The sequence below is a fragment of the Poecilia reticulata genome, chromosome 7 (genome assembly GCF_904066995.2).
Source record: "Poecilia reticulata chromosome 7, P_reticulata-male-v2, whole genome shotgun sequence".
Classification (NCBI taxonomy): Eukaryota; Metazoa; Chordata; class Actinopteri; order Cyprinodontiformes; family Poeciliidae; genus Poecilia; species Poecilia reticulata.
In genome coordinates this window covers 8,438,263-8,451,058 of record NC_088836.1, presented here as the reverse complement: position 1 = coordinate 8,451,058, position 12,796 = coordinate 8,438,263, and the positions used below count along the sequence as shown (strand labels likewise).

Sequence of the window (12,796 nt, the reverse complement as noted above, 5' to 3'; positions counted from 1 at the left end):
ATTTCTGAAACATTGAGAAATAACTTCATCAGTGGCGCATTTAATTTTAACCTAAAACAATGCTATTGCTGAGGCCTGAAAATATTTTTCACTCTTTTATAGCATCTTCCATACCAAATCATTTTTTAAAAACTCTATTTGGTCAGTTAGCTGATGATTTACCAGTATATAACTGCATTGTTAGATTAAGATAGCAAATCAAGGCTCTCTGTAATAGAAAGTGCTTATGCTATATTAGAATCATTTTAAAATTACAAGTAAATGGGAGTTTTATGGAGCTTAAAATCTCTCCTCTCCTTAAAAAAGCAAACACTGCTGATACGCAAACATTTAATCCTAATTCACACAATGTTAAAAAAGAAAAAAATCTTCAAACATTTTTTTTTGTAATTACATAATTACATTGCTATCTCGCAGAAAACATGAATTGGTATTTAAGGACCCCAGTGAGTTTAATGAAAAGTGACACTTTTTCTCCTTCTTACAACTGCAGCAGACTGAGAAAACCAGGACATGATACCAGCCCCGTTTTCTGCCCTTCTCGCTCCCATTAATTCCAGCATGTGGCTTCAAAAGAGTCTGACCCAGAATAATCACTGTTTTCAAGTCAGGGTCAGCAGACATGTCCTGTAAAGAAAATCAAGACTCTGGTAAGGCAGCACAACACCACTGAATACAACAAGAGCTCTCTGTACCGTGTGAGCCAGATCATCGCATTACCAACATGAAAATATATATAATCTAGTCATCGAGCTTATTCTATAATGCCAGTTAAAACATGTAGACATACCATATATTTCTTAGTCACTCTAATAATGTTTCCTCTTCAGCATTTTACCAGTTCATGTAGTTTAGAGAGCAGGTCATAGTTCTTCCAGCTTGCGCTCTTCTTGTTCAGCAGGTATTTGATAAATTGTTCATTATGTCTTTTAGCGGTAGATATGAGCAGGATCGCAGCCAGATTCAAGCTTTTGATTTGTGTGTGCCCATCTGATAAAAAGAACAGGCGAATGGAGACAGAAGGAGCGAGCCAAAAAAAAAAAAACAGCCAACTGAGCTGGGCTGTAACAACTGGTTCGGATTTTATTTTCAGTTACGTTTTTTTTTTTACTTCCTTCCTACAGGTTACAGCACTGGGTAAAGGTTAGCAACTCTGATAAAGTATATTAACCTAATTGCTAAATCTGAAATGTCTTTCAGGCATTGCTATTATTTAATACTACAAGTAAACTTGCAATGGGAACAGCAGGAGTAACAGGGTCATTGTAGGTTTTGCGGTACATGAGATATTTCAAAGGATGAAGGGAAAAACTGTTAATTTCCTATTAATTACTTTTGTTACTTTATTGAAAGCTTTTCCTCACTTTACATGGTGACAAGATAGCCTGGCCCCACCCAGCCTTGCTTTTCTACTTGAATAAAACCGCATTTTTTTTAAAGTACTTTTCTGATTGTTTTTGATGGGCAGGGTTAGGTGAGTAGCTTATTGTCTTGTAGCGATTTCCTGTCTTATGAAGACTGGCACATACTGTACCTGCTTCACTTTAAAGACTGACTGTATGTTGCATCATCCTCCAACTGTGGATATATCAGCATGCTTGAATTCGGAAGAGAGCATCCCTTTGACTTTCAAACCACCATTTCAGGTGCCTGGCATTAACTGTAGTTAATATTTTAAAAAGTGAACCTAATAACTGATTAGAAGAATCTGGATGGGATGGAACTGTGTTCCCAATGCAATTCTTTTGCTCTGGCACCATAGGTGTTATTCTTAGCTGCTTTTAAAAGTCTGTGTAACGTTTTGCAATAATTATTTCCTCTGTGTTGACATTTAGCCATTCGTATGTAAAAATTATCGCACTTTCAGACTAGTTTTGCATGCAGGATGTACACAACCAGATAAAACAGCAGAATACGTCTGTATGCTTCTGTCTTGACACGCTGTTTGAGGAGACATCAGCAGCAGGGGTTACAGCTTCTGAAGTCATGGATGACAGATTAAAGTTTCTGCAGACTGATGAACTTAAAATGTCAAGCATAAATTTTAGAAAATGCTTCAGTACATCTGGGCTATATCAACTACCAAGGGATCAATAATTTTTCTGTTCAGTCATTCATTGGGTTCTGTTTATCCGAGATCGGGTCATGGAGGCAACACATCCATGAGGGAATACCCGACCTCCCTGTGTCCAGCAACAAGGCCTTCTCAGGGTAGATTGGATATGTAGTCTATGCAGTTAGTTCTGGGTCTTCTCCTGGTTCTTCTCCCAGTGGCATTTTGGTAAAAACAACAACAACAAAAAACAATCATTTGTCAGAGCTGATTTTAAAATGTACACATCCATAGTTTTTGCGATTAAGAAATCTGTCTATGATAAATAATTTAAAACCTTAAGCCAAAAAAGAAAACCTGATTAATCCAAAAATGGGCTCAAAGGATCAAAAGGTTCTAACTCTACAATCACCAAGGATAAAATCATCAAATGCTGCAGGAAATATTCAAAAATATGCTCTGAAATTATAAAGAGACTACAAATGTTATAATGCAAAAAAGATTTTCCACTTGGTTATTAAAAAAAATATATATGTTATCCTTTAATAAAATGCAAATAAAATATGTATTTATTTATTTTCAAAACTACTTTCAGTGTTCACTCATCTATTGGGTGATGCCTGTCCATTTATAAACAAACATGATGGTTGAACTGAAATAAATTTAAGCCTAAATCTCCAATGGTATAAATAGCTTTGGGCTCAACTGCAAGACTATAATTTATGGAATAAATAGAGGAATAACACGGGATGATACCAGGAACTGACTCTGGATTTGAAGCCCCCATTGTAATCCAGGGCATTCGGACAATGCGACATTGTGAAAAGCTTTGAGTAAAAGTTAAAAACTGTAAGAGTGATATATTGTGTTGTGGGTGATTCTGTTTGTAGCCTGGAGTAACTTTGTAAACAGAACATTTCCAAATATATTGGCAAAACAAAAAACAAAAAAACAAACTGCACTCCAGATAGCAGAGATCCACAATGAGTTTTGAAAATGACTATAACAGATTGACCATCTGTCAACCACCATCTGCATTCAAACAGAGAGCGGAGCGACGGTTATGTTTTGTGTTATTGTAAGGGAAGCCATTGTCTCTCTCTCAAAGCATCAATAAGTGGCATTGTACACCTTTGGGACATTCAGATTAGACCATGATTGCATTTCATAAAGTGGCTTGCTCGGCTCAGATCTCTTATAGAAAGTGGCAAATCATATACAATCTTCAACTTAATTAACCCAAGATTGCTCAAGTACACGGCTGCTATTTTGTTCTTTTTTTTACTTATCAGTTGTTCAGGTGTCACTCCGCTTAGATATTTCTGCATTCACTGACGACAAAGCGATCAGCGCTGCACTGATTTTATATGATGTTACCACGTAAATTAGGTTGTACTTTCATAAAATGAAAAAAATATGATCATTGGGGGGGAAAATCCATATCATAAAAGATAGAAGTATGAGTTTCAAAAGATTTCACAATGGATTTTTTTTTTTTTACCAAACATGTCTTAAATGTATAATATGACCTTCTTTTATCTAGCATCAAACAGCAGGGAGAAGTCAAAACTGATTGAACTCTTCTGCTCTTCAACAAGAAAGCAAAAACCCGCAGCAGGAATTAAAGTATTTTGCCCCCAAATATCATTCTTATATGATGTCTATTTGGAAAGCTGCAGTTCTAATTGACATTTTGTTAAATCAATTTAACAGACTGTTTGATAGAGTAAATACAAAATGTTAAGAGTATGCATAATGCCAGAAAGCAATTCTCCGCTTTGATGAATGCTGCATCCTGGATATTTATGAATTACGAGGCTACATGACTTATTCAGCCATTCCGTTTAAAACTCAGTTCAGCTGGCACCTTACCCACAGCGCCAGATGAAAATATACTCCCTCTGGTGTCCCTGAAGGAATGCTTAAGTACATTCCTGAAGTGGCCCTTTAGATTGAATCTGCTCCTAAAATCAAGTTTTTTGTCTTCTTTTTCCTCAAGGAAATTAGATCTCCATTCAGAATAAATGTCTGTTGTGCTACAACCATCTCAACCTCTCCATTCAAACCAAGAAGCTTTCTGACGGCTCAGGAAATGTCGAGAGTGTATGCAGTATTTGTTTAAGCTTCTTTACGGTCTTTTTAGTCATCTAGAAATTTTCAATCAGACAGAATCACAACATCAATGTATATCTGTGAATTCTGAAAGGGTAATTGAATTGTCTCAACAAAAAAAAAAAACGTTATAACATTTGTTTGTCTAATATTAAACACACACACGCACGCGAGTGCACCCACACACACACACGCACACACACACGCACAACTCTGAAGATATACTTACAGACTTTGAAAAGTGCATGGATGCCCTTTTATCAAAAATAAACCAGCAGAAATAACTTACATAACCAGTGAGAGACCTTGACAATTCTAGCAGGCATTGCTGTGTGCTCCATAAAGCCATTACAAGATTTTAAATGGCAGGAAGGGTAACGTTTCAACCATTTAAAATCCTGAAACTTTGGTCTGCATTTTTACTGATAGCTGACTTATGCCTGGAATGCATAAATGCACCGTGCTAAACTCATAAGACCTTCTCGAGAAAATAAAAAATTTGACTCAGAAGTCTGAAACAAAGTTAACAGACACTTTTTGATGCTCCTCCAATTGCAGGCTGAACATTTCCAAATGCCTGTGAGACAAATTACAACTGTCCAACTGTTCAGAGTCTTTTCTGTCTTTTCCCAATGGAAGGAGTTTATAAATACAGCACATCATTGACGTATTCTGTCTCAAGTTTTTATCAAGTGATCACTACCTCATGGATTTAAACTATCTTTTTGCCCCTGAGAAAGAATACATTTTACTTTTGCCCCTTTTACTATGCATGTGTAATATTATGTTATGGCATCCAGATCAACGATTCTGCAGGTGCGATATCTTCAAGGGTATTTTATCTCTGAAGGTAAAACCATCAGAGAGTTTTACGAAAGGTCAGGGAGATTTGCAGGGTTTGTTGTGAACTGGAAAAATCTTTCCTAAACATACGTTATGTCTGCATGCTTTGAAGGAAACGGCTGCACGTCACCCATTCAAAAGACACATTTCATCTCTTTACATAGATAAACATCGTCCGCATGTCTCTTGGGGGTGAAGGAGCTGATCTGGTCTCGGTGGATATCCCGTAGCACCCAGATAAACATCACGGTTGGCTTTCCGTGGACTTCCAGAGATTTATGGATTGCCTCTGTGGAGCAGGCCACTGGGAGGTAAATACTGTATGAAACCTTCCAAATGTCCCGGCAGTGTTCATCACACACACATTTGCACACATAACTAGACCCAGACTTCATCTGAGCCTTTAGGTTTAAGTTGGAACAGCTGCTACTATGGCTGCACCAGAAAACAGTTTAAAGGGGGAAAAAAAGAAAAGAAAAAGTGAAAACAGCAGAAAAATATTGTTGCATTTGGTTAACTATGGGGTCCAAGACGTAACAGCCAAGGTTCTTGCATCATCCCATTAATTTCTCCCACTGCACAATGTCCTCCAGCACTGTGTATATGACCCACATGCTCAGAGAGATGAGGCTTGGGAGAAACACGGTAAGAAAGAAAACAGAAAAACTGGAAAATTGCTCCAATTATAAAAGCCCTTTGATGTAATAATTCTTACTGTGCCCTGTGCCACAGTCCACATAAATTACCATGTAGAAGCTAAAAACAAAATAAGGCTTTTATTAAGAAGCATTTCAGCCGAGCTGCGAGATTCCGGGTCAGTTAATGGAAATGGGCTATGACGGATACATCTGGTCCTTCATAGAAGAACTATTGATCCAGCAACAGCTCACTACATTAATCAGCTACAGTATAAGATCAGTGTTGGTAATTCTGTTACTCTGCAGGATAGCTGTGCTTCAGTGAAACAGCAACAAGACACACCTTCTCATTCTGCACAAACTGGAAAAGATGGTAATTACAGTTTTCACCAAAAGTGGCTGGAACAAGTGGCTTATCTAACATCAGCAGCACATTGTTAGCCTTTTGCTGATGCAGTCAAGCTGCAGATTCGGGTCGTTGTGCATAGTTTAGGGTATGAAGCAGTTAAGATAAACGGGGACGTATGCAGAAGATGAGGCAAAACACTTATAGAAGCACAAATAAGCTGTTTCAAATATAAATGTAAATTCATTAATTTCTGACAGTACGGTGTTGTATTTGAGCTCTACTCTGTTCAGCCTTCTTGATAGCTGCTGAAAGTTTTGTGCTTTCTTATATGCAGAATGAACCTGTTTCCTTTTAAAGAAGAAGTAATATGTATTTTCAAGGCACATAGTGCCATTTCATAGCATAATCAAGGAAATATGTTATCTTCAGTTGTTATAAAAATGTTGCATATGTCAAACATGACTTAAAAGAAATTTGACTTTGCAATTTAACACCTTTATATTTACACTTTTTCATGTGCTGTCTCTTTAAGAAGCTCCGGCTCCTTAACTCCATCTTCAGAAAGGTGAAAGATGATCTCAGGAAGTCATCACAACATTGCTCCTCCTGCCAAGCGTTTTGCACATCTTGAATGGTTGCCACGGGAGATTAAATTATTTCTCAAACTGGATTCAAGGCAACACTCCAAGTATATTGTTAGTGAGGGAATAACATGATGTAAAAGCTCATAAAAAGTCACTTTCACATTATTCTGTCCCTTCTTTTATCTTGGTACTCCTTCTGACTTCACTTTAAATGCCTCCCTGATCCTTTAAATAACCATCACTTTCCTGTAACAGAGACCAAATGGCAGAATGATTGTCTGTGAAAAGCAACAGATGTTTTACTTTTCCAACCGTCTGGTAACCAGTGGCTGATACAATTTCCATCACCTACCAATTTCTTTATTAAAAACCTGCTTGTTGAACCTTTAGCTTGCTGTCTCTATGTACTACCGTATTTTCCACACTATAAGGCGCACCAGATTATAAGGTGCACTGTCGGCTTTTGAGGAAATTGAAGGTTTTTAGGTGCGCCTTATATAGGGACCAATATTGAGCCATAACAGGCCTAGCAACTACGGTAAGCAGCCGCCGCCGAAGAAGAAGCGCGCGGTGCATGCTGGGATAGTTGTCCGAACGCTGGTTTGTAATCTATTAATAAAGTTTGACTGACCTATCTACCTACCGACCGTCAAGAATCAGGTCGTCTGCAGGTCATTTAGCACCACTTCTTCACGAACATGCTGTGCGCGAATGGAGAAGGGTGACCGTCATCCGGCCACGCCCCGGCCCAGACGCGGAACGCTCTCTTCGCTGACCGGAGTCGGACTGTTTTGTTGACATTCTCTTTAGTGCAGCTCTATCTAGTGGATGTATAACGTAACTCCAGCCTCTACTGTAGCGTCTATTTTAGGCGCCTTATAATCCGGTGCGCCTCATAGTGCGGAAAATATGATACTTTAAATTCAAATGGTTGAAAGTTGTTAGATTGGAAAGTAATTCTGCTCCAAAAAGTCATCAGTGGTTTTCCGATCAGATCACCGTTTCAAACTTTACAGCTCAGCTCCACGCTCTAAGGAACTTTAGAGATTCAAGTCATATAACAAAGCGGGATAACTATAATTTATGATACTGTGCTGTCACAGTGCACAACTTTAACAGCTGCTGTTATTATTTTTCCCAGGGCTATAAAATCAAACTCCGGCCCTTTCATCTCAAGCATTCAATATACATTTATGTGTTGCAGGGGGTAAAGGAAATCAAAACTGTAGCCGTGATCAAAATCTGGTAATCTATCTTTACTTACAGCTGCAGTCCAAGTTAGTGTTGTGTAATTCATGCCTTCTTCCTGCTGCTGTCAAAACCTTCAACGACAGATCTTGTTTTCATGCCTCTCTAGACAAATTCTCAAGTTTGGTCAAATGAACCACAGATGGACGCTTCGTATCTTTTGCCATTAGACGGGGACAACCTGTCTTGGTCCGCCTGGATTTGACAGACTACTGAGCACATGGTGTTAGCGACACGCTCTTACAGACACACACGCACACACACGCCTCCAGAGGAGAGGATCTCGGGGAAGCAACACAGCCTATTTCACTGCAAATTAGGTTAATCACACTCCAGAGAGGCCCAGTTAATAACCCTCATAGAGGCTATTAAGATGGCACCTAAATCATAGGACTATCTGCATATCTGATGCCCTCTCATAAAGAAATGCCACGTTTGGCACTGGAGTTGTGCCGAAAGCCTAAGAACGAAGAGGCGGGTCACATAAAGTCCATCAGCTGCAGGCCGCTGATGCTGCGCAGTTGCTTTGTGTATTAGGGGCCCTTGTTCATTAAGCCACTTGTATTATTCAAAATTACACCATCAGTCAGATACAAACCACAATTTAGTGTAGCGGTAACACGGCGCATAGAGCACATGCTCCCCGTGAATACTGATATGAGGACATAATGCCTGAGCCTTCTTAGCTCACAAAGATCAGCCGAACAACTTCCTCCTTTTATCAACGTTTGGGTAAATTTAATATTTATCCAGACTGAACATAATTATACACTCCAAGAAGCGGTAGCCTCCAGGAGATGACTCGACAGGAAGAAAAGTCCTTTGGAAAGATAACTGGTGTCTCTGCTGCCCGTTACGTTATGCAGCCACAGTAATCTGAAGCCTGATAGCATCTCCTGTGTGCTGGTGGGATGAGGGCTCTCTGTGGGGAAGCAAAAACCGTGTGACGTCCATGAAAGATTCAGTGCCGAGGTGCGGAGCCTGGCATAGATGAATGGTGGCCGGTAGTCTCAAATTATACACAATTACAGCTGCTTTTGTCTTTGGATCACAGGTAAATTTGTCTTCCACTGGGAAAATCTATCATGTACCCAGGATTTTATTTGCAATGAGAGAAATTCCAACGTGTTTTAACATAGTTGTTTATAAAAAAAAATCAAAAAACAAAAACACAAAGAGATCTAAAACATATTTTCTCACCAACAACCAATTTTGCAGCCATATTTCTACACAAATAACTTAAAGCAACCAGAAGAGTGTTAATAAAAAAAGTACTTAGCTGTTTGTGTGCTACAGTTCTTCTGTCAAACTAGATGTAATTTTCCCTTTAGGCCAAATGGAGCTACAGTTCACACACACACACACGCACACGCACACACACACACACACACACATTACAAGAATAGTTTTTTTTCAATTAGAGTTTCACAGCTGCTGCATTTCTAGCAAAAATGTGCAGAAAGCCTTAAATAATATTAACATCATTATTCCAGTTTTATAATCTCAGGTGTAAAATTTGAGACAAATCTTCTCAATGATAAAAATTAAAATTGTATTTCATTTATTTATTTATTTTGATATCACAGATGCTGGTACTGCTGCTGTTAATCATCTTGTGCTGCCTCCCTTTACCAGTGGGTCCAGTCTTAGGTTTCTATGGTATTTTAGGATGCCTCACTTTACTGCATTTCTCTAACAATAAGTTGGATTCTTGTTTTTACATCCCTTTCCGTCTCTGCATGATGGCAATAAGAGTTTGCAGTTGATTTTTATAATAGATTCCTCACCCACCCCCCCCCCACTGAATAAATGCACTCAAACTGAGGGGTGAATTTTTCAGAAGTCGGTGTACGAATGAAAATCATTTTCAAGGGGTTTTACAGCTCTTTAATAGTGGATCCACTGTAGATATAAGACAGATTTATGCTTTAAAAGTATTTATACAATCTAATCCTTTTACAAAGTCTTGTACCTAATCTTAAATGGCAAGAAAGATTATGTTTACTACAATAAATCAACCCTAGCCAGGGCGTTTACAGGTTGAAATTTTGACAAAGAATAATCACTAAGCCTTTTTAACAGAGATTCCTAATGAGATTAGTTGCCTAGAATCCATAATGAATAACATAATGAATGAACAAATAACAATCCAAAAGTTGTGGTGTGGATATTTATTTATTTTTTTTATCTTCCAAAATTTCCTTTTTGAAAATTTTGCTAAAACGGTGCTTTTTAATTTACGCCAACATATCTCCACTCTGAGGGCAGGTTGTTCTTTATCTGTTCAAACAGGTACAGTAGCTCTTCCTGCACAACTTCCACTTTTTATACCGCATAATCACACATAGACAGTAAGAATTTTTCCTGCAGGATTCACTCGCCATCACTGAGCGAAAAAAACAAAACACCCAACAACAAGAACGACTCAAGCTTTCAGCTGCCGTTTGAAACAAAGTGGCATAACACGCTGCTGCCGTCCATGACACCAGTTGCTGTTTCTCCAGGCGTTCCCCTTTTTGACGTTCCACATCCCCACCCAACGAGCAGCAAGGAAATCCCTCAACAGGGAAGCAGATCTGTTCCAACTTTGGACCACACCAGATCTGAAACCAATTCATCTCATCATCTTGTGCATCTGCTGCTCTGCCGACGCCGTGCACTGCCATTACCCTGTGAGGTCAGCCTAGGATGTGGAGAGTGTGTCATGCATAATAAATGTGCGCCTGCAAACGGGAAGGAATTAGAAATGCCAGGCAGGAATGAGATTCAGTGGGTGTCCGAAGAATCTGAATAACATTAGACTGTTGCTCATTCACGAGCGCATCCTTACTCTTATTGGCTACCTTGATGAGGAATGAATGTGGCAAATTTTGACTTTCAGTCGGAAACTTCTTAGGAAGCGTGAACTAAATAGCCCGTTTCCCATCTATCTTGTTCAAAGTCACATGAAACTGAAACATTGAAAAGAATAACAGTTCTGTCAGGTTAACCTCAGAGCCTCTCTCCCAATAGCTCCCATGGAATATTGTTTCCTACCCTTGATAAGCTCAGATCAGTAAATTCCAAAAGAAACCTTCAGAGCACAAAACTCTGAAACACGTCACGGACATTTACCCTTAAATCGATGGCTTTGCGATCACAGGAACGTATAATTACCTTTAATTTAACCTCCATAAAGTTGCCTTCTAATTACTTTCTGATTGCATCTTTCCATATGTTTGCTCTCAGAAGTGGGGCGGAGCTGCCAAGGCTAACCTTGAGGCTGTGCGCGCGTGCGTCTGTGACCGCGTGTGAGTCGTTTGAGCTGTGCTGTTGGTGACCCCTAGCGTTCCTGATGTGAACATTTTTAATGTTTCCTCTGGAAAAAAAAAATAATGTTTTTGTCTAAATATTCCCATGTTGACAGCACTTTACTGCAAAAACTGTGCAGCGTGCGAAATATGTTCTTCCCCTTTGCAATTTTCTTTTCTTCCGAGTCTTAGCGTGCATATATTTAATTCCGATGAACTCATAAGTTGCCGTGGCGTAGCTTTAAAAACTGAGACGTGTTGTGAAGAGGGGTGTCCAATGTTCGAAAGGATGGGTTATTCGAGCGCTAAAGTGGCAGATTTTAACCCCAACACGCTAATTTAATCAGCAGCAAACGTGTCTCACCTGCGCGCAGCGCTCCTTTTTATCCACATCTTATCTCGGCTGCCGAATCCGCCTCAGTCCTCCAGGTATCCTCCCATTTGGACGGCTTTTCACCTAAGTCTGGGGCAATTTCTAGTTTGAAGTGAGAAAAGCACTCAAGTCACGGACCTTACTCCAGCTGTCAACGCCAGCATCTTTGTTTTAAGTCATATCCTTCAGCGTGGCGCACATCGAATTCCTCCAAGAAGGTGACCAAATCCCACTCAAGCGAGAATAAATAAATATATATTTAAAAAAAAAAAAACGCCAGAACAATAGTCAGCTCGCTCAGAAGTTCTTCATCTGTTGTTCCGCTCTCTTCCTGGTAATCAGTTAAAGGCAGAGGCGGGCAGGTGAGCAGGTGCCCTCAAACTTTGCCTCCGCGCAAAAATCCTTCATTCCTTCCCTCCGGCTGAAAGAGCGAGCACATAAGATGCGGGGAAAACGGGCCAAGTAGTGCGCTTCTTCATCACTGAACTGACAGTACGTCGCTTACATTGTTGAGAGGCAGATGAACATCCGAGAAAAAGGAGGGAGAGAGAGAGAGAGAGAGAGAGAGAAAGAGAGAGAGAGACGGAAAAAAAACACAGAGCAAAAGATGAGGATGCAAGGATCTTCCAAGTCAGCAGCGCTGGCAGGGGGTCCTCATTATCCCCTCACATCTCTGGAGGTGTGAAGGGTTGAGGATGGGTTTCAGAGAAAGTAAAAAGAAAGGGATGGGGGTGAAAAAAGGATGGAAAATAGGCAAAAGTGAAGGAAGGAAGAAGGAGCGCGATGAGGGAGAGTCCTGGAGGATGAGGATTGTTTGTGAGGAGTTGGAGAGGGAGAGAGAGAGAGAGAGAGAGAGAGAGAGAGAGAGAGAGAGAGAGAGAGAGAGGGATGAGAGCTTGTCATTACAGAGGAGAGGAGGATGGTCCGTCTCCTCCTGCTGCTCCTCTTCTCTCAGACTGACGAACGACCTGCCTGCCGAGCCCCACGTTACCGTGACGTCACTTTAAAGCCAAATATGTCATGTGCCGGAGCGCCTCGCGTCATGTGGGAGCGCGCGCACACGCATGGTCGTCTGGGCTTGGCTACATGGTGATGATGTGATCGAGAGCACAGAACTGCTACTTGCCTGCACAGGTAGCGGTGTGACCGAGGCGTCATCTGTTTGGGAAATAAAATTATGACGTAGTCATTTGAGGGGGGTGGAGGGGGGAGTGTTCACATTTTAGTTTTCAAGTAGTTTATGCATTACACATTAATGGCGTTGATGATAAAAAAAAAATACAAATAAAAAAATGACACATGGTTG

The 12,796-nt window shown here is 40.0% G+C and overlaps 1 protein-coding gene across 1 annotated transcript in view; it reads right to left on the bottom strand.

Annotated features, from left to right (window-relative positions):
• Positions 1-12,482, bottom strand: part of ajap1 (adherens junctions associated protein 1) — a 59,156-nt gene extending 46,674 nt beyond the window's left edge. The window contains exon 1 of the mRNA XM_008413091.3: positions 11,482-12,482. Within this exon, the coding sequence (XP_008411313.1) occupies positions 11,482-11,510 (29 nt within the window). The 5' untranslated portion in view covers positions 11,511-12,482. The remainder of the gene's footprint in view (positions 1-11,481) is intronic.
• Between the last annotated feature and the right edge of the window lie 314 nt (positions 12,483-12,796).